Raw genomic sequence first — 22,602 nt, 5'->3', positions numbered from 1 at the left:
GAGCGCAGAGCAAAAAATATGTCAATTAATTTTGCCAGATGCTCATAGGCTTTTTCTTAAGAGCATATTTCATTTGAAATGTGTCACGTGTGTGTGTCTCTGGCTGAAACATCTACAGTACAGTAACACTCTCCTGTTCAACCTGTTGAAACGCAGCACAACATGAAAACAAACGCTTCCCCCCTACAAATAGGGTTCGCTCCGTTCGATGTAAAACTCTGAGCCGACTTACGAAGTGTTAGAAAGGGCGTCGGGTGAAGATTGTAATAAAAAAAACACTCGATAGAATGCAGATCGAAATGTAACAAATATTTGTCTGTTCATCTCTTAGGAGTGAGCTAACGTCGAGCACAGGATTTGCTAAATGCCTCACACCCGTCCTGTATCTCACACAGCTGTGTGGGTTTGTGTGTGTGTGCAAGTGTGTATGTAGCATATGTCTATACAGTGTGTGTGGGTGTGTATAAATCAACACTGTGGAACACCTTCATCTTGGAGTTAATTGCACTTTTTGTGCTTCTCTCTAATACCGTGATGACTGTGGGTCTGTCTGTTTCTGTCTGTCTGTCTGTCTGTCTGTCTGTCTGTACCACAAAGCTTGTCCCAAATGGCACCCTATTCCTCAGGAAGTGTACTACTTTGACAGTTGTGCACTACCCAAGCCAAAGAGACAGGAGGTTGAGGACATAGGGGACTGATCATCATATGCCATCTGTGCTGCTGGCCTGCCACACAGATGGACCTCTCTCTCTCTCTCTCTCTCTCTCTCTCTCTCTCAAATCAATTTCAATTCAATGTCTTTATTGGCAGGGGAAACATATGTTAACATTGCTCTGGCAATCTCACTCTTTCTATACCCCCACATTCACATCATGCTTACCCCCTACCTCTCAATGATTGAAAAGTAATAGCTATCTGGGAATTAGGAGGTAGCCTAGACATGCTCCTCTCTCTCAAATCTCCAATGTATAATTATCCTCCCCATTCATTCTGCACCCTGACTGAGCAATCTGGGTGAATCATTCACAAAACGAGGTCTTGGCTGGGGGGTGGTTCCGGGCTCCAGCCTGGTCCCCTTTCCATTATAGCCCTCCTCCATTCAAACACACAGACAAAATAAATAGGGTCCCGGGGCAAGGGCCGGTGCACCAATCAATGTCAACCATCGCAATCCATCCCAGGCTGACTGACACTTCCTGGCAAGCTCATTGGGGGGCGGGGGGCGGGCGTACTACCTCGCCAATAGGGTTTTTCTTTCGACATGAGAGTCCATTTTCCTCTTGTTTTCATTGCACTATGTAATAGACGAAAGTGCGAATTGAGAACTCATGCGACAGTACGCATGTTTGGAATCCTTCTACCTCTGAGAATCCTTCTACCTCTGAGAATTTACGTGGCGCTGTAATGACCAATTATGTTCACCTAGCAACACACGACACCAAACATTCATCAGCCGTTCACTTGTAATCAGCTCAGAGGAAATATCAACATGTAATGGGAATTGTGGGTGTAATCATTTGTCGCCAAAATGTTTGTTTCCTCCAATAGAAATAGCTTTAGGGTTTAAAGTTCAAGCCACAACAACCAATTGATGTCCCTGTTTGAACTATCCCTCTATAAAGAGTCCTTATTTGTGTACGGTTCTTTGCTTAGTGTTGAAATGGGAATATGAGTGGGTGAATGTTTAACTGTATAGGTACAAAGGGCAGCACTGTCAATACTGGTGGAGAGTGGACTCCGTCCTGTGAGTAATCAGCTAGATTGTAGGTGAGGCACAGCTGTAGGTGTAGGTGAGGCACAGCTGTAGGTGTAGGTGAGGCACAGCTGTAGGTGTAGGTGAGGCACAGCTGTAGGTGTAGGTGAGGCACAGCTGTAGGTGTAGGTGAGGCACAGCTGTAGGTGTAGGTGAGGCACAGCTGTAGGTGTAGGTGAGGCACAGCTGTAGAGAGCTTTTAGGAGAAGTGTGAATTTCAACTCTCTAATAAGAATGCATTCATGATACGAGCGACATTCATTATTTGATCAAGAATAAACGAATGATAGAAATAATCCAAATGCATCGAGTTAATTATTCCACCTTTTCATGTATGTGAATTGAAAACACGGGTTACATTTCATTAGCTGATACTTCAGATAACATAAATTCACCACACATAGAACCTGAATGAACAACATTCCTGGACAATTGTCACACCCTGACCATAGTTTGCTTTGTATGTTTCTATGTTTTGTTTGGTCAGGGTGTGATATGAGTGAGCATTCTATGTTTCATGTCTAGTTTGTCTAGTTCTATGTTTGGCCTGATATGGTTCTCAATCAGAGGCAGGTGTGAGTCATTGTCTCTGATTGGGAACCATATTTAGGTAGCCTGTTTGGTGTTGGGTTTTTGTGGGTGATTGGTCCTGTTCCTGGCTTGTGTTAGTTTGCACCAGTTTAGGCTGTTTTGGTTTTTACGTTTATTGATTTGTGTTTCCTTTGTTTTTCATTAAACATGAATCTCAATAGCCACGCCACATTTTGGTCCGACTCTCTTTCACCTAAAGGAAACCCGTTACAACAATGTTTATAATTTACTGATATTCAACAGCAGAACACCATGCAGAGGTAGGAACTTTTAATTTGAGCCAGGTTGCTACAGCAGGAAAATAATCCTGCAGCAACAGAGGTTATTATGTAGATTAGAATTGATGGACATTTTGTATGGGTTGATACATTGTTCGTTGGGGCAAATTAAGTGTGACAATTTTAAAGGGGAAATTGCAAACTTTGGAAGCCTTTTTCAACTTTGAGTACATTGCAAGTTTGCATTTCCTCCTGTGAAGGAAAACTCTCAGCAACAGAATAATGATTACATTAAGATCCTACATCTGATGGATCAGTGCATACACAGAGCAATAACCAATTGCAGTGCAAATAAAAATGGAAGTGATGTATGCCATATTACAATTGTGTATATAAGTGATCATAATGCTATTTTCCTTTCTCATTATCGCTAACCAGCCCCTCCCTCTCTCTCCTTGAGTCCACCCCTGTGCAACCCCAAATGCATCCCCCTCCCTAGTTTCTCCCTCAGCAGATGTTAAAAATGAGTGGTTTCCCCCCTCCATAACCCTCAGAGCCGCCTCCACCTCCACCCTAGCATCTAATTAGAGGTGTACACAAAGACTCCCAGATGTCAGGATTGTCCGTGGACCTTTGATTGCATCCATTCCACCCGGCTGACTTGCTGGCTGACTTACTGTCTTACTGGCTGGGACAGCGCGTAATATGGTCGTAGACGTGTGTCTCTCTTTGTTCTCTGTGCCGCCCCACCCTAACAGAAGACTGGTTTTACACAGTGGTAATTGGGTTTGGTGTAAATCATTTGGAGAAAAGAGGGGCTGTTGTGTGTGTGTGTGTGAGGAGATAAGGAGATGAGGATAGGGAGGTCCCTGTGGGATTGTATTTTATGATGGTAGCGTGGGCCAGAGATCATCACAGGCGTAATCTCTTCCTAGTATTCTATGGCCGCTGATAAGTTACCTTGGCCAATAAACAGAGGAGTGAGAATCCATCAGCTTCTACAGCATATGGGATAGACTGGGTATCAAACCCAGGTCTCAGGACTGTGTTAGCCCTCTGAGCTATAGTCTATAACCAATTATTCAGGACTATCCCAATTCTGCTAATCACACCGAATAGGTGACTCATCACACAAGTGTATTTTATGTTCACTGAACCACCTCTGTTACATACAATTATAATAATAATAATACACTTAATAATAATATATGCCATTTCGCAGACACTTTTATCCAAAGCGACTTACAGTCGTGCGTGCATACATTTTACATATGGGTGGCCCTAGTGGGAATCGAACCCACGACCCTTGGCATTTAAAAATGTATGAAATAATATCCCTGAGCTCCATTTGGGGACATATCCAGTCACTTGGACTTTTCACTGACGTTTCCACGGACATTGGAAGTCTTTGTAAAATATCACGTGATGCATTTACATAGACATATGTTATTGTCGTCTTTTCACCGTTCGGCTGGTGATGTAGGACACTGGCCTACAGACAGACATCCTGCCTCGTGCGTTTTCTCTCTTTTGCTTTCGTGCCAGTTGCACAGATTTGTCCGAACTTGACCATGTCAGAATCTGTTGATCCAAGACCGGGAGTCTTCTCCTTGTGCGTTATCGCGTTTCACTACCTTCCCCATTCTCATATCTGACTCCAAATGTGTTTGGTTCAGCTTTACGACCTCCCATCGACCACCTGTTTCTACACAACCTTTACAAACCTGCTGCACTACTACCCCCACCCCCCCATTCATTTCAATGAAGACTGGGCGTAAACTGCACGTCTTCATTAGAGGCTCTCACCGCTCAGCGTAAAGGTATTCTCTGGTTCAATTTTTCTGACTCCTCTGTTAGAGTTGACCCTACGTTCAAGCGAAACGGTGTCATTGCATTTGACTGGTTAATCTATTATGTTTTTCGAGTCAGGACAGTCAAGTTCAAACGTAAACCCATTTGAATCATTTGCTCTCGATTACCCACAGTCCCTATCTGGCCGTCTGCAGGAAGCGTGGGGGCTTTACATCTAGTCTAATCTTTAGAGAGAAGGCACTAACTGAAATGTAATCTAAACATGGAATGAGAATTACAGCTGACGTAATGTCCTGGCACACATAGGAATCAGACCTGGGTTCAAATACTATTTGAAAACTTTCAGATACTTTGGGCATTTGTTTTAGCCTGCCAGATGGGGCAGGTTTTGTAGTTTTGTGACAATTATTTTGGTTCCGTTGCGCCAGGCAAGCTCAATCGAACCCCGCTAAAGTATTTGAAATGATTTCAAATAGTATTTAAACCCAGGTTTGATTGACATCAAAACTACTGAATGTAGGATCATTGGTGTTGGCATAACCAGAGTAAGCCTGCATGACGTCCTGTCATTGATCGAGCCCTTTCCTACAATCTTTGTGTGGGTTTGAAATGCTCTCTGAATATTAGCAGTATATTGACTGAAACGTTTGAGAGATTGACAGTGGATGTAGCGTAGCATTTTGATGTCAGCAGCATACTGACTGACAGGTGTAGTCAAGCCTTTGAGGTCTCAGCCAGGGTGGAACAGACAAGCCAGAGACGGAGGGCCTTGGGACCAAGGGGATGTGGTTAGAAGACAATCTGCGAAGGCAAGTAAACATGGAATAATTTAGCCTTAAAAGAGATGAAATGTATTCAGTACCCAAAGAGATTTTCTCTTTTGAAGTGGCTCCTAGAATACGTAACATACTGTACTTACACACACAATCCATACATTAAATACTATACAGCTGTCATGACAGAAGGTGCCTGACCCTTGGCGGTCACTGTGCGACCTTTGACCCGGGCGTTTCACTGATTAGGAAGTAGTGTGCTTACTCTGTGGCAGGGCTGAGCGGAGGCACTGAGCCTGCTCTTTGTAGAGGAGTAGTATGCGTGAAGTGAAGTGTTTATCTTCTCCCTTAGCCTTCATTGGCCAGGTCGCGCTGGTTCCCAGCTCTGTTTTGAGAAGCCTATGAAAACATGAAGTAGGAGAAGGGAGGGAGGGAGGGAGGGGGACAGAAAACATATCAACTCAGGGATGATCAGTGGAGTGAGGCTCTCCCTCTCTCCAACACTTCCGGTTGCTATCAGGTTAGCAGAGCGAGCAGGCGGGCAGCACAACAAAAACAGAACGATAGAAGTGGTAAGGAAAAAGAGAGAGAGAGGGTGGGAAGCCAGGAAAGGGGAGGGAGAGAGAGAGGGAGACTGAGCGAGCGAGAGCGACGCCGCCGCCGCCTTCTCAGCTTCAAAGACGCAAAATATAACATGGACTCTGAGCTCTATAACAATTAAGGTGATTGCTCTACTAACTACAACTGGGAGAACCAAGGATAGTGTCTCGCCTGTACAAAAGAGTGATCATTGGCTTCTCCCCACCCCTCCCCTCCCACAGTGGCTCCCGTGGCCGTGGCGGTGGGCCGCAGCGGAAGAGGAAGACCATGAACGGACACCTGGAGAGGAGGGAGCAGCTTAAGCGACTGTCGCTGGACAGCAGCATGGTGGTAAGTCAAAGGGGCTCCTCTCTCTCTGTGTCTGTCTCTCTCTGTGTCTCTGTCTCTGTCTCTGTCTCTCTCTGTGTCTCTGTCTCTCTCTGTGTCTCTGTCTCTCTATGTGCCAGTCTCCCTCTGTCTCTGTCTCTCTCTGTGTCTGTATCGCCCTCTCTCTCTCTCTCTCTCTCTGTGTCCGTCTCTCTCTCTCTCTCTCTCTCTCTCTCTCTGTCCGTCTCTCTGTGTCCGTCTCTCTCTCTCTCTCTCTCTCTGTCTCTGTCTCTCTCTGTGTCTCTGTCTCTCTCTGTGTCTCTGTCTCTCTCTGTGTCTCTGTCTCTCTCTGTGCCAGTCTCTCTCTGTGTCTGTCTCTCTCTCTCTCTCTCTGTCTCGTTCTCCCTTTTCTCTCTCTCTCTCTCTCTCTCTCTCTCTCTCTCTCTCTGTCTCGTTCTCCCTTTTTCTCCTCTCTCTCTCTCTCTCTGTGCCAGTCTCTCTCTGTCTCTCTCTCTCTCTCTCTCTCTCTCTCTCTCTCTCTCTCTCTCTGTGTGTCTGTCTCGTTCTCCCTTTTTCTCTCTCTCTGTGTATCTCTCTCTCTCGCTCTCTGTGTGTCTCCATGTCTGTCTCGCTCTCTCTATGTCTCGCTCTTTCTGTCTCTCTCTGTGTCAAATCAAATGTTATTTGTCACATGTGCCGAATACAACAGCTGTAGACCTTACTGTGAAATGCTTACCTACAAGCCCTTAACCCCGCACATTGACTCGGTACCGGTACTGACACAATAAAATAACAATAACGAGGCTATATACAGAGGGTTACCGGTACCGAGTCAATGTGCGGGGGTGCAGGTCTCTGTCTCTCTCTGTCTTTCTCTGTCTCTCTCTCTATGTCCCTTTACGTGTCTCTCTCTCTCTGTGTCTCCCTCTCTCTGTCTCTCTCTGTCTTCCTCTCTCTATGTCCCTTTACGTGTGTCTCTTTCTCTGTGTCTCGGTCTCTCTGTGTCTCCATTTTTCTCTGTGTCTCCATTTCTCTCTGTGTCTCCGTCTCTCTCTCTCTCTGTCTCCGTCTCTCTCTCTCTGTGTCTCCGTCTCTCTCTGTGTCTCTCTGTGTCTCCGTCTCTGTCTCTCTCTGTGTCTCTGTTTCCCTCTCTGTATCTCTCTATGTCTCGGTCTCTCCCTGTGTCTCGGTCTCTTTCTGTCTCCGTCTCTGTCTCTCTCTGTGTCTCTGTCTCCATCTCTGTCTCTCTCTGTGTCTCGGTCTCTCTCTGTGTCTCGGTCTCTCTCTGTGTCTCTCTGTGTCTCCGTCTCTGTCTCTCTCTGTGTCTCTGTCTCCATCTCTGTCTCTCTCTATGTCTCGGTCTCTCCCTGTGTCTCGGTCTCTTTCTGTCTCCGTCTCTGTCTCTCTCTGTGTCTCTGTCTCCATCTCTGTCTCTCTCTGTGTCTCGGTCTCTCTCTGTGTCTCGGTCTCTCTCTGTCTCCGTCTCTGTCTCTCTCTGTGTCTCTGTCACCATCTCTGGTTCTCTCTCTGTCTCTGTCTCTCTCCATGTCTCTGTCTCTCTCTCTGTCTCGGTCTCTCTCTCTGTCTCAGTCTCTCTCTCTGTCTCAGTCTCTCTCTCTGTCTCAGTCTCTCTGTCGCCGTCTCTCTCTCTGTCTCCGTCGCTAACTGTGTCTCTTTCTCTCTGTGTCTCCGTCTCTCTCTGTGTCTCTGTCTCTGTGTATACGTCTCTTTCTCTCTCCTTCACTACAACTCACACAGGTTAGAGAAAAGTACAAACCAGACCTGGGTTTGATTTAGCTTGTGCCCATTGTGCCAGATGGACGGGATTTGCAGTTGCACTTTTGGGACTACTCCATTGGGTTTAACTCAATCAAGTGCAGCTAAAGTTTTTAAAACAAAACAGCTACTATTTGGCTTTGAACCCAAGTCTGGTACACTAAACATACCCCGTCAGACGGTTTGAGATAAAGCAGCCTCCTCTGGCTGTGTTTGTGTCGACGTGATTGACAGGCTTATCTATCCCCCGGTGTCTAGAGCGACACACAAGACTGGAGAGTGGAAACTTGTTTTTGTCAGGGTTAACTCAAGGTGAACCCAGTATTAAGTGCTCCTTTGGAATGTCAAGTACAAGCACGCCTGTCTGTGGAGGTAGGTCTCGATTATGGCCTTCCCGTTTTGATTTTTGTTTTCACGTTGTTCTCTCCAGCATGGTTCCAGCAACTATGGTGGATGTTTATACAGGCCAGCACAGTACAACCTGCCTTAGCTTGGCTTGGTTTAGCCCTAGTGTAGGGTGTCCACACACTCTGCCCAGAAAAGACATTTGACCAGGATATTCTTCATGTTCTGAATCATTCAGTGAGGTCTTTCTTTAGTATATCATTAACATTACATCCAAAATGTCGGATGCATCCGGCAATGAGCAACGAACTCTTGTTGTCAGAGCGCTGCCACTTCTCACAGCGACGCGTGGTGGTGGTGGTCTCCCCGCAGAGTTGTTTCGCACGAGGCAAATTAAATCAAATTAAAATGAAAAAATGTGCGGTGTGCTCAGTGCTCCGTTGACATTTCACGGAGATACGCTTGTTTTTCTGAGAAATCTTCAAAAAAAAGAACAGGAATTTCCCATTAATATGAAAAGCCATATACTATAATATGAAAAATAGCACATGTCATGTCTCAAAATTGATATCTATCTTACCTCTATGTTGTTTTATGTCCTTCGGATTCAGGAAGAAAGATGAGAGTTCAACAGTGAGCCTGTCAGTTTGCCTTGATTCTCTCACAGCATCCAGTCTAGCTGGCGTACTGTTATTTTGCAGATTTTTCTCCACTTTTAGTCTCTGGCCTCTATTGATTTAGTTACCCTAATCTTGGCCATCCTACAAGGGTATAAACTAAAATAACTTTTACACGGATTACGATAGAGACATGAGGTTTGGACCATTGGTTTTCTGAGAGGAATACCTACAGAATTCACATATTTTACCCATTGGTCAAAAGATGCGTTTTTGATTGGACACCCTCCCTAGTGGGAGCGAGGTTGATGTGTATCAGAAATAAACTCAGCAAAAAAAGAAACGTCCCTTTTTCAGAACCCTGTCTTTCAAAGATGATTAGTAGAAATCCAAATAACTTCACAGATCTTCATTGTAAAGGGTTGACACACTGTTTCCCATGCACCTGTGGAACGGTTGTTAAGACACTAACAGCTTACAGACGGTAGGCAATTAGGGTCACAGTTATGAAAACTTAGGACACTAAAGAGGCCTTTCTACTGACTCTGAAAAACACCAAAAGAAAGATGCCCAGGGTTCCTGCTCATCTGCGTGAACGTGCCTTAGGCATGCTGTAAGGAGGCATGAGACCTGCAGATGTGGCCAGGGCAATAAATTGCAATGTCCGTACTGTGAGATGCCGCTACAGGGAGACAGCGCTACAGGGAGACAGGACGGACAGCTGATTGTCCTCGCGGTGGCAGACCACGTGTAACAACACCTGCACAGGATCGGTACATCCGAACATCACACCTTGCGGACAGGTACAGGATGGCAACAAGAACTGCCCGAGTTACACCATGCTCAGACTGTCTGCAATAGGCTGAAAGAGGCTGGACTGAGGGCTTGTCCAGACAGGACTGGCAAAAAGTGCTCTTCACTGACGAGTTGCGGTTCTCTCTCATGTGGCACCCTTCCTGCAGACTCATCCTGACATGACACTCCAGCATGACAATGCCACCAGCCATACTGCTCGTTCTGTGCGTGATTTCCTGCAAGACAGGAATATCAGTGTTCTGCCATTGCCAGCGAAGAGCACGGATCTCAAGCCCATTGAGCACACCTGGGACCTGTTGGATCGGAGGGTGAGGGCTAGGGCCATTCCCCCCAGAAATGTCCGGGAACTTGCAGGTGCCTTGGTGGAAGAGTGGGGTCACATATCGCAGCAAGAACTGTCAAATCTGGTGCAGTCCATGAGGAGGAGATGCACTGCAGTACTTAATGCAACTGGTACTTTTGACTTTGACCCCCCCTTTGTTCAGGGACACATTATTCCATTTCTGGTAGTCACATGTCTGTGGAACTTGTTCAGTATATGTCTCAGTTGTTGAATCTTGTTATGTTCATACAAATATTTATACATGTTAAGTTTGCTGAAAATAAACACAGTTGACAATGAGAGGACTTTCTTTTTTTGCTGAGTTTATGTGACTTGGAAATGATTGGTTTTAAGTCATTTTCATGAGAGAAGGAAATCAAAAAGTCTCAAATTCTCATCTAAGATGTTGATTAAATGGTGGTCATGAAATTATACTGAAAAGTGGTTCACTTTCATTCATCATCATATGATCATATCCTCAAATCACTTCAGCGGGACATCACGTGCCTGATTATCGCGCCTTGTTTATGACACCCTATGTGATAGCAGGCGGTGCAATTACCGTTTGAAGATTTGGTGATATGGTGTTTATTGCTTTAATTTGACACGTGTTGGCCTGGTTCACTGTCCAGGCTGATACTGGGCCATATTAACCACACGCCATACTATTCAACGATATTTGTCTGTTCATTTACCCATGCATGCATTGTCGCTTTCTCTCTCAAGGGACAGCTTGAGCTAGATGCGCCTGTTTTATAGTGTACACATGGAGAATGAATCATATTATGACTATTAAGACTGGTAGACTTATAGGCACAATCGCGTCATCTACCATACTAGTTGCTAGACATTTCCGTAACACTAACATAGGTTGTCTATAGTCCATTATCAGCTATTATGTGTGTACATCTCAAAATTGACACGGCATTATGACTGCATTATAACTCATTGTGGGGGTTTATAATGCATTATAGATATTGGTGACTTAGAAAGTGTTACCGACAGTTCTTATACCAGCTGGAGTATATAGGGGCAGAATGGGGTTTCGTTGCCCTAGGAGAGGAGCAGAAGGAGCCCTGTAGCATTAGTATAGGGCTCGTGTGGAGCTCGTGACAAAATGGGGCCAGTGGGCTGAGTTGTTACCCAGGAACGGGGGTACTATGGTGGAACATGTCTGGCTCTGGCCTGCCCTGGTGAGGAGGGATGTGGATGATCACAGCCAGGGTTCCAGAGCCCTCGTGGCCCTGGCAGAGAAACTCACTAAAGCCTGTAAACACTCCCTTTCCTGAGAGGATATGAGCCTCCCGATACATTTATTTTCCCAGGCATCTGTGAAAACAAGAAAGGCCATTTCTGACATTCCGTCTGGCGACAGGCCCAGCATTCATGTTCCAGTTTCCAGCTCTAATCAGAATGTACCTGGATCTGGTCACCGGTTGGACAATGGGTCTATGAATCTATGAACACAGGCATTTTGTGTAATTGTTCAACACATTGTCCGCCAGTAGATTTGAAAGCGTTACATTTGTCGGCTCCCTTTGTTGGGATATGTAAAGTATTTTGACAATGTTTGTAAAAAGGATCCACCACTTTTTCCCCCAATTTTCACCTAATATAACAGACCCAAATCTAACTGCCTGTAGCTCAGGCCCTGAAGCAAGGATGTGCATATTCTTGATACAATTTGAAAGGAAACACTTTGAAGTTTTTGGAAATGTGAAAGGAATGTCGGAAAATAAAACACATTAGATCTGATAAAATATAATACAAAGGAAAAAAACAACATTTATTTTTATTTTTTGTGCCATCTTTGAAATGCAAGAGAAATGCCATAATGTATTATTCCAGCCCAGTTGCAATTTAGATTTTGGCCACTAGATGACATCAGTGTATGTGCAAAGTTTTAGACTGATCCAATGAATTGAATTTCTGTTCAACATTTTGTGTCAAGACTGCCCAAATGTGCCAAATTGGTTTATTAATGACTTATAATAATAACTTTCTAATGATCAATTGGCCTTTTAAAATTATAAACTGATAAATGATAAGCAACGTGCCATTGGAACACAGGAGTGATGGTCGCTAAAAATGGGCCTCTGTACGCCAATGTAGATATTCCATAAAAAAATCATCCGTTTCCAGCTACAATAGTCATTTAAAATATTAAGTGTCTACACTGTATTTCTGATCAATTTGCCGTTATTTTAATGTGAATAGTACCTACTGTACATACACTACTGGTCAAAAGATTTAGAACACCTACTTAAAGGTTTTTCTTTATTTTTAATATTTTATACATAATAATAGTGAAGACATCAAAACTATGGAATAACACATCTCAACTAGCTTCATGAGTTAGTCACCTGGAATGCATTCCAATTAACAGGTTTGCCTTTGAGCCAATCAGCTGAGTTGTGACAAGGTAGGGGGGGTATACAGAAGATAGCCCTATTTGGTAAAATACCAAGTCCAAGTTCATCAGAGTTACCAGCCTCAGAAATTGCAGGCCAAATAAATGTTTCACAGAGTTCAAGTATCAGACACATCTTAACATCAACTGTTCAGAGGAAACTGTGTGAATCAGACCTTCATTGGCAAATTGCTGCAAAGAAACCACCACTAAAGGACACTAATAATAAGAAGATATTTGCTTGGTCCAAGAAACATAAGTAATGGACATTAGACTGGTGGACATTTGTCCTTTGGTCTGGAGTCTAAATTGGAGATTTCTGGTTCCAACCGCTGTCTTTGTGAGACGCGGTGTTGGTGAACGGATGATCTCCGCATGTGTATTTCCCACCATAAAGCATGAAGGAGGAGGTGTTATGGTGTGGGGGTTCATTGCTGGTGACACTGTTTGTGATTTATCTAGAATTCAAGGCACACTTAACCAGCATGAGCTACCAAAGCATTCTGCAGCGATACACCATCCCATCTGGGTTGGGCTTAGTGGGACTATCATTTGTTTTTCAACAGGACAATGACCCAACACACCTTCAGGCTGTGTAAGGGCTATTTGACCAAGAAGGAGAGTGATGGAGTGCTGCATCAGATGACCTGGCCTCCACAATCCCACAACCTCAACCAAATTGAGATGGTTTGGGATGAGTCGGACTGCAGAGTGAAGGAAAAGCTGCCAACAAGTGCTCAGCATATGTGGGAACTCCTTATTTGGTTATTACATGTAGTAACCTTATTTGTTTACTATATGATTCCATATGTGTCATTTCATAGTTACGTCTTCACTATTATTCTACAATGCAGAAAATAGTAAAAATAAAGAAAAACCCTTGAATGACTAGGTGTTCTACAACTTTTGACCGGTTGTGTATGTGAGAAGATATCTGGCTTTATTGATCCAATTAACTCCAATATACTTTATACAGGAAGTCTGTTTGGTTTTTATATTTAATATCCCCATGCAGGGTTATCTTTCTAAAGGAAGGGCGAGCTGTAGCCTAACTAGGGCATTCTCTGCCTTGCATTACATAAGAGATCTGTATTGCTGGGTGGACTCTCTGTGTATATGTATTTTTATCATGTTAAAGTCTGCCTGCTGCAGATGAGACTGCTCTTAGTCATGCAATTATGCAGTGATGCAGTATATTGGATCTGAATGATGCCCTTCTGTGTCTGCCGCCTCTGCCTGCCCACAGCCCAGCGATTAGCCCTAATATAGGTCAGGATCCAGCTCCATCAGAGTCATTCTGCTGCTGCCTCATGCCCTGTCACTTCTCAGAGTACATGTTAGTACACGTTAGCCATGCATGCACCATGGATGAGGCCAGACCTAAATTTATTAAAGTGGCAATTTGATGTCACTTATACATGTACCTGCCTCAGGTTAGGGTGACCATTTTGTTGTTGTTGTTTGAACTGCAGACTGGCCCTTCAAAGTTTGGGGGGGGGGGGGGTCCATTTGTGAAATTATATAGGTTTTTGTCTATTTGAGTTTCACAATTCTAGTAACTTTTTCAAAATCCTGGACTTCCGGAAAGCCTAGTTGGAATGCAAACTGGGAATCCTGGGAAATGTATCAACATTTTGTAACTGTCTTTCCAGCCGTGACATCAGGCACAATGTCGTACAACGATGTATCAGGAGACATCAAGAGAAGAATGGGTGTGTTTGTGAATCAGACATGAAACAACACCCTAAACCGTAAGTGAGTGAGCAGCTTAGATTACCGTTGTTTCTGCAACCTCTCCCCATTTCCTGACAAAATTGTATTTTATCCGTGCAGCTATGCATTCATGCTTAGAGATAATTGACAAAAAAAAGCAAAAGCAAATTGAAAATACTCCAAGTGGAGGGTTAATAATCAAGTGTTCCACGTTACTGATTAAACACTCACTGGTTAGTTGTGAATTGTTGCTGAATAAACAGCATGTGGTAGTGCTTTCCTGTTAGTCTCTGTGTTGTGTTTCTGGGCAGAGCTGGGTTCATATAGTATTTGTTTTCTTTGAATGTTTGATTGAGCCTTTCCGGAGTGCCATTTGGGCAGGGTTTTGCACCTTGCACTTTTGGTCCTTTTCCATTGGTTCAATGTGCACCGGGCAAGCTCAGTCAAGCGCAGATGAAGTATTTGAAAGGTTACAAATACTATTCGAACCCACATCTGGTTTCTAGGTAGCTGTCAGGCTCCTGGTTCTGGGTAGCCTTTCCTCATATAATATATTTTATATGCTCGTATTGTTCCATTGTTGTTATCCAGAGCCTATGTGTTGTTTCATAGACCTACTCCACATTGGCTGGAGACAGAGCAATAAAACAAGCCAGGAAAGGGAACATATCTCCAAAACAGACAAATTAGTTTGGTTTATGCGTCATTTAAGTGCAAATGAATTGGAAGATAAGCCAGCATGTAGTCGGGTTGGTAAGGCTTTTTTTCTCTCACCATAGCCATATTACCTACAGTCAGCTACCACAGTGCCAAGTAGAGACATACATAAAACATGGTGCAGGGTAGCAAGTACTGTGTACGGGGGTAGACATGCTTGTTAAGGGGATTGGACTCTTACATTACTATGCAGTCCAATGGGGAAGTTTGATATCACATCCTATGGCTACAAACGACTGTGTCTAACTGAGAGTTATAACAGTGTAGAAATGCAGTGACGAATCACTGTGGTCAGAGGGTCAGTTCTCTCGCTAGATTATGGTATAACAGCATGTATAACTCTAAAGGGGATGTCCCCACAGTCCACACACAATTTGAAGGTGGCTTAGGGTTCATATGACATGTGTCAAATAATCATAACAGAGAGAAGTGATCAGGGTTTAACCTATGACCTATTCCTTTAGCACCTGGTGGAGCTAAGGGCCTCAACAGTGATCAGGGAGCATGTGATAGTTTTACATAATGCGGATTTGGAGTCCTGGCTACAGTCTCATGGGAACTGCCTTGGTGGAGTTGGCTCTGATGGGGCAAGAGACAAATGATTACAGCCTTGGATGTGGGATCACGAGCTGAGTTCCAACTCAGTGGTATCCTCCATATTCACCTTATCCTGTGGGTAAGAGTAGCCGGGGGCTCGGCCCCCTGTTTGCTCATGAAACCGGTTTAATCCCTACCGAGGTGGTTTTGATGGTGCTACTGGCCACTCGTCTAGTTTTCCGACCTTAATGAGATTCGTCTAGCCCCTGAGACTTAATGAAACTCTCCTGGTTTTATTTAATGTAATTATGAATCCCATATGGACTTGCTAATCACATTCTGTATAACATCTATTAGGTATTTAATACACACATTAGACAGTATTTCCTACTCACAACATGCCTGGGAAAACATGGTATCGTGAAATCGTTCTCGGGAACGGTACCTTGTAGAGCGTTGGGGGTTTGAGGCATCGTACTAAATCTCATGAGTTTCAAGTTGATTAGCCCATACAAAGAGGACATGTGGATACAGTTACTGTAGAGAAAGCAATGAGTGGCATCGCTCTTCACGAATGCGTTCCACTTTAACTAATTGTAAGAGCCACATGTGCCTGTATACTGTAGGTTTGTGGAGAACCCTGGCCTGCTATTTGTTGCTTGCGTGTCTGGTAAATGAACTCTAATAAATAGGCAAGCAATCCATGAGCCGTAACAGTCATGTTTTTGCACTCGCTCTGGTAGATGATGAGGAAAACATTTCAGTTGACCTGTTTATGTTCTGCGAGGAAGGAGAACTCTCTCGCTCTCTCTCTCTCTCGCTCTCTCTCTCTCTCGCTCTTTCTCTCTCGCTCTTTCTCTCTCGCTCTTTCTCTCTCTCTCTCTTTCGCTCTCTCTCTCTCTCTCTCTCTCTCTCTCTCTCTCTCTCTCTCTCTCTCGCTCTCTCTCGCTCTCTCTCTCTCTCTCTCTCTCTCTCTCTCTCTCTCTCTCTTTCTCTCTCGCTCTCTTTCTCTCTCTCTCTCTCTCTCTCTCTCTCTCTCTCTCTCTCTTGCTCTTTCTCTCTCTCTCTCTCTCTCGCTCTCTCTCTCGCTCTCTCTCTCTCTCTCTCTCGCTCTCTTCTCTCTCTCTCTTTCTCTTTCTCTCTTGCTCTCTCTCTCTCTCTCTCTTTCGCTCTCTCTCTCTCTCTCTCTCTCGCTCTCTCGCTCTTTCGCTCTCGCTCTTTCGCTCTCTCTCTTTCGCTCTCTCTCTCTTGCTCTCTCTCTTCTTTCTCTCTCGCTCTTTCTCTCTCTCTCTCTCTTTCGCTCTCGCTCTCTCTCTCTCGCTCTCTCTCTCTCTCTCGCTCTCTCTCGCTCTTTCTCTCTCTCGCTCTTTCTCTCTCTCTCTCTTTCGCTCTCTCTCTCTCTCGCTCTCTCTCTCGCTCTTTCTCTCTCTCGCTCTTTCTCTCTCTCTCTCTTTCGCTCTCTCTCTCTCGCTCTCTCTCTCGCTCTTTCGCTCTCGCTCTTTCGCTCTCTCTCTTTCGCTCTCTCTCTCTCTTTCGCTCTCTCTCTTTCTCGCTCTTTCGCTCTCTCTCTCTCTCTCTCTCTCTCTCTCTCTCTCCGTGTTCTGATGTTTGCTGAAGTCTCTGACCCGTGTCGTAAGTTATCTGTGTTACACATGCCTCAGTAATGATCCTGAAAACCACTATATCTCCGCTAAATGTAGAGTTCTGTCGCTGTCAAACCTCTTATTTAACCATCCATGAGTCTATCGGTTATTATGTCGGCGAAATCAAAGACGAGACGCTTTCAAACGGACAGAATAGGCCTCTCAGTCTCTGTAGGTCAACCACTAGAGTTGGTTGGAATTTTGGCCGTTGGAGAAGAGAAGAGTTACATCTCTGTAAAGAGGACACTGAGTTTGTCCTCTCCTCGGTAGCTTCGCTCAGGCCAAGAGCCCAGCATGTGTAATTGGACATCAGTTTTCCCCCTCCGTCCAATAAGATGGCCCTTTGTTGCCCCGTTGAGTCAAGAGGGCCTCCAATTAGGGAACGTTCCCTTCTTTATCCATTATGCCCTAGATGAAAAGTGGTTGCCGTGGCCGCGTGCATATTCAAACATTGGTGCACACACACACACACACACACACACACACACAGACACACACACACACACACACACACTCTATTCTCTGTGTCCCTCTTCCTGAAAGAGCCCTGGGGACAGGATAACAGTTAAAGGCCAGAGGGACTATCTTTAGGTTTAACCATAGGCTGAAAGAAACTGCTCTACTGGAACCAATGACTTCAGATTCAGGCCCATTTTATGCCCAAATGGACAGCTGAAGACGATGACACGGCAATACAATAGAAATAGAATGACTGGTGATTATATTTACATGGGCATTTTTCTCCGAATCTCAGTGCAACATGTCAACGTAAAACAATTAACTACCCCAGTCAACTAACTGGTAGAAACATAAGTTAAGAACCTTGGGAATCCCCTTCCTGTGATTCCCTGTGTTAAAAGCCAAACATGCAGATAATCATTATCCCACTAGGAAGTGGTCCATCCTGTTAGTCGACATTGCTGCATGTACTTTGTACGTAGTTGTTAACCACGCCCACATGGAACTGTCTTTGGAGGTTTATTATTATGATGTGTGGAACTGTGGATCACTGATCCAAGATCAGGGCTTATTGGCAGAGTGGTTCAGGGGCCTGGGAGTGAATGAGGCAGAGATTGGCAGAGGGGCAGCTAACAGGATTGAATGTGGTGGATTAGAGCCAGGGCCTTGGGGGAGTGGTGAAGGGTGGAGGGGCCTCCACACTGCATCTGTCAGTGAGGGGAAGAGGGGATGCCCACCCTTCCACCATGCAGCTGGGACTAGCAGGGATAGAGAGAGGCCAGACTGCCCTGCCCGGGAACACTGAACTGGGGAAGGGCGGCAGAGAGGGAGACCGGCTGAGTGGGTGTGAGGATGGATGGGTGTGATCACATCCTCATCAGGCTCCAAGCCAAGTCATGACCTGTAGTCTGTGGTCTGTGAACTCTCTCAGTCCCCAATGTTCGGGATTCTTTCACCACACCCCATCTGGAGATTTGGATGGACTGGTTTATTGGTGGATGGACTGATTTGATTTATTGATCGCAGAAGATTTAAAGGTACAGTCAGGGATATGACATCATCATGCAAAGCAAGGCAACTTCCTCCTCACAGAAATTGACAACAACACAAATCTGTCAAGACTGCCACTATTGGCCTCCATCCAATATGTGTATGCCTCAAGGCAGGGCTCAAATTGGCAGATATTCATTTTGTTTTTGTTGATTTCTGCATGCAGGAAGTTGCCCTGCTGAGCATGCAATGATCTTTCTGAATCTACGTTTAAAAATGGATACATTTCTGAAGCACATAGTGAGGTAATTCCTTTTCTACAAATCCCTAGAGGGGGTTTCATATTTTACGAGAAGACTACAGTTTAAATACACCCTGGCTTGGTGCATAGCGCAAGTTCTGGAAGGATCTACATTCCCTAAATAATTTCCCCTCAGTCCAGGAAATATTTACATTTTCCGACATTAGCCCGACTACTGAGTAAATAAATGCAAAAGCCACTTGAAAACACTGAAGAAACTAGTCTTTGTTTTGTTTAGATTGACAGATACTCTTTATATGATATTGTTAGAATGATTTAGGTCTAACTGATGTGGTAGACATCGGAGAAGAATTTGAGGGGCCATTGTTTGAGTACAGAGTATTGTGAAAGCTATTAAGGTGTGAATGGGGAAACAGTGCCGTATGTCTGTTCGACATACTGGTTTGGCCTGTAGTGTGAGACGTTTCCAGGTGTTCCAGAGGAGATGAGTAGAACTTCCACGCACCTGGCGACCCCTTATAAAGATAATTCAAAACGTTAGCTTGGTCATTGAACAGCATAGGAATTTTTCCTCAAAAGTTATTTTTTTGGTTATTGAGCAATAGGAGTATTTTTTTTCAAATTGTAAATTCAATGTACAGGTGTCTCAACCTGTTGAGGTACGGCCAATATTACTTTCAAATAATTTACTTGAAGCTTATTGTTAACTGAATTGTCAAAGTTGAAGTAGTTTATGCAATTGATTGCTTAATTAAAAGGTGACTAAAGCTGTGATGCAATCCAACGAAATGTAGACTATGTGTGATTCAGCATGCGTCATCAACACTTGATGAGAAAACGATTAGTCACCTAGATTGGGCCATTTACAGACACGACAGGCCGCTTTGATTTACAATTACAACAGAGCGCACCCTAACCTGCTCAACAACAGCAGGGACAGTCTGTCATAAATGCCTCTAAGAGGCTTGGCTCCGGGGTGAAGTTTCCCCTAAGCACAGATCTAGTAGGATCAGTTTTCCCCTCCCCCGATCCTAACCTTAACCATTTGTGGGGGAAATGTGAAACAGACTCAAGATCAGTGTTTAAGGGTAACTTCACTCTTCTCCAAGTGGCTTGCCCAGGCACCTGATGTGACATATTTGTAATCTTTTGTGTGAGCTGTAATGTCATCTTCCACTCACTATAATACCCAGAGGACTGGGGCCTGGAAGTGTAACTCAACTCTCTTCCTTTGGACTCTTCTGGAAGAAGACCTGTGAAAAATGGGTCAGCGTTACTGAACATCTTGGTTGCTTTTGTCTGTGTTGAAATAGGGATGAAAAATTAAAAAATTCTCAAGTTTTCCAGAAATCTCAGTTGGGGGGATGGGGGGTTCCCAGATCTCCTGCTCATTCCCCCCTGAATACAGGAATCTTCCAACAGGTATTTCTGGAAAATCTGTGAAAATACCTGTATTTTGCAACCTGAAGGAAATCAATGTAGTATGTGAATATGTCATATTATTCTATCCTCTGGTCCTTCAATCTAATGAAACGATCTACACTTTAAAGAATATATTTTTACTGTGGTGACCCTTGAATAACCTCACCACAATGCATTATAAGTTGGGCTGCAACGATACCCGTATTGCGATATTCGTTAGTATTGTGGCAAGGAAACAAAACACAAAGTGGACTTAACATCTTTAGGAAAACAGACCCCTTCTTGTAAACAAACAACTTTATGTTGTCATCCAGAGTCACTGGTATTTATTTTCCAAGCTATAGCACACACTATTTTACATACAGCAGGTTTTTAAAGGACCAAAGAGTTTGGCCTGTTTCGTGTTTTCATTGTTGCCATGGAAAAAAAGATGGCCATACTGGTATTATCCCGGCACTAATTATAAGGGCATTTATCATGCCTTATGAGCTATTCATAAAGCACCACGTGCACATATTCCTAGAAAATGCGACGGTAAATGTCTGTGGCCACCGGAGGTGTCATTGCTCGACTGAGACTTCTTCTCTGTGCGTGTCAGAAGATCTTTATTTGTTCCTTTCCATTTGCACTGCTTAACTGTGGTTCTGACTGACTCTGAGAATATTCCGGAGACGAATGTCAGTGAGCCCTTACATCAGCCATGGCTCTCTTGCTCTGCCAGTCAGCTCATTTTCAACCTCCTGCCGCTGTCAACGCACAGGAGAAGCCACGGCTTAGTAGACAGATGGAGTGGCTGAGAGACGGGAGGAGAGTGGAGGAGAGGGTTTGGGGGTTCCAGAAGGGCCAGTCTGTTGACGTGTTTGGATGTCCTTGCTCCCACACACTCTGACAAGGCGAAGAAGCGATGTCCTCGAGACCTTCTCAAACGTCTGAAATTGACCGCTCTTCCTTGTGACCAGCCCGGACAATACACACACACACGCGCGCAAGTAAGCGAGCTCACTCACTCACACTCACACACACACATACACACACGCAGACACACACGCACACACACACACACACACACACACACACACACACACACACACACACACACACACACACACACACACACACACACACGCAGACACACACACGCAGACACACACACGCAGACACACACACGCAGACACACACACACGCACGACACACACACGCAGACACACACACGCAGACACACACACGCAGACACACACACACACGCAGACACACACACACACACACGCAGACACACACACACACACACGCAGACACACACACGAACACACACGCAGACACACACACGAACACACACGCAGACACACCCACGCAGACACACACACACACACACACACACACCCACGCAGACACACACACCGCTGCGATCCCAGGGCGGAGTCAGAAAACAGGGGATCCTGAAGAGGTGATTTAATCCAACTTGACAAACTAGTTAAATATTGACAAGCAGCAGAAGAGGGTATGTGCTGCTGTGCCTAGGAGGAGGGGATGAGGAGAGGAAGAGCTGTGTGCCGCGACGGAAGGACAGAGGGAGTAAAGAGCTTCCTGAATCCTGCATCCTCTTTTCGGATTCCGGCGAGAGAGAGAGAGGGACAGGAGAGAGAGAAACAGTACAGGGTACACCGAAGGAACAGTATGAGTCAGCTCAGGGACCATGCTGTGGTGTCCATATGCGGGAGGATATGCAACATCCCTCTGCTTCAACTGCTGGTGGTGAGTTCACCATCCGTCCTCTCTGGCTGTGGGATTCAGCTGTCAGTCAGCGTGATGTCTATAGTGGAAGTGGGGCCGACTGGGTGTTAATTATGCTAGACCTGGCCTCCGGACCGTCATGGCTGCTGCAGCAGGAGACAGGGAACTGCACTGGGCAGATGTTACAGCACCTGGAGGGGGGAACATATATGTGGTTCACAAAAAAGACGAATGGCCTCTTGAGAATATTGTGAATAAAGCAAATATATAAATTTAGGGGGTAGATCATCTTTCCAATACCCCATATATTTTTTGGGTGAGTATATATATATATATTATTTTAAATATATATATATATATTTTTTGTATGTATTTTTCTTTACTATTTTCCCGTAACCCTACCAGCCCTCCCCTCGTTGGAGTAAACTAATGGACAACAACGCATAGGCTTCTACTTCCTGCTGATACTGTACATACTACATAGATTTTACGGACACGGCATGTTTTACATGAGTTATCTTTTGTTTGACTTCAGTCCCATCCTTCAGTTACCCTCAATAATGTGATTGTTAGTGTTGCTGTGTTGTAGTATGTAGGTCGTTGACCTGCCAACTGCTGCCAACTGCCAACAACCACTAATTGCCGCGGGGATCGAGCATGCTCTATCTGTCGAGTGTCTCCCGACAATTTGGAATGAGGTATGTGCCTCCTGTATGGAAGTGATTCACTGTAGGACAACATGGTGCCACGTATCGCAATTTATTACTATGGCTTCCTTTTGTGTGCTAT

The 22,602-nt window shown here is 44.7% G+C and overlaps 1 protein-coding gene across 2 annotated transcripts in view; it reads left to right on the top strand.

Annotated features, from left to right (window-relative positions):
• The window catches only part of LOC135543501 (nck-associated protein 5-like), a 171,682-nt gene that overhangs the window by 1,354 nt on the left and 147,726 nt on the right, over positions 1–22,602 (top strand). For both annotated transcript variants that reach the window (XM_064970812.1, XM_064970814.1), the window contains exon 2: positions 5,969–6,077. In XM_064970812.1, coding sequence (XP_064826884.1) covers positions 5,969–6,077 — 109 coding nt within the window. The remainder of the gene's footprint in view (positions 1–5,968; positions 6,078–22,602) is intronic.

Source organism: Oncorhynchus masou, chromosome 7, assembly GCF_036934945.1.
Source record: "Oncorhynchus masou masou isolate Uvic2021 chromosome 7, UVic_Omas_1.1, whole genome shotgun sequence".
In the NCBI taxonomy this organism is placed as follows: domain Eukaryota; kingdom Metazoa; phylum Chordata; class Actinopteri; order Salmoniformes; family Salmonidae; genus Oncorhynchus; species Oncorhynchus masou.
Note: the sequence above shows the minus strand (reverse complement) of the source record. Positions and strands in the feature narration are given on the sequence as shown.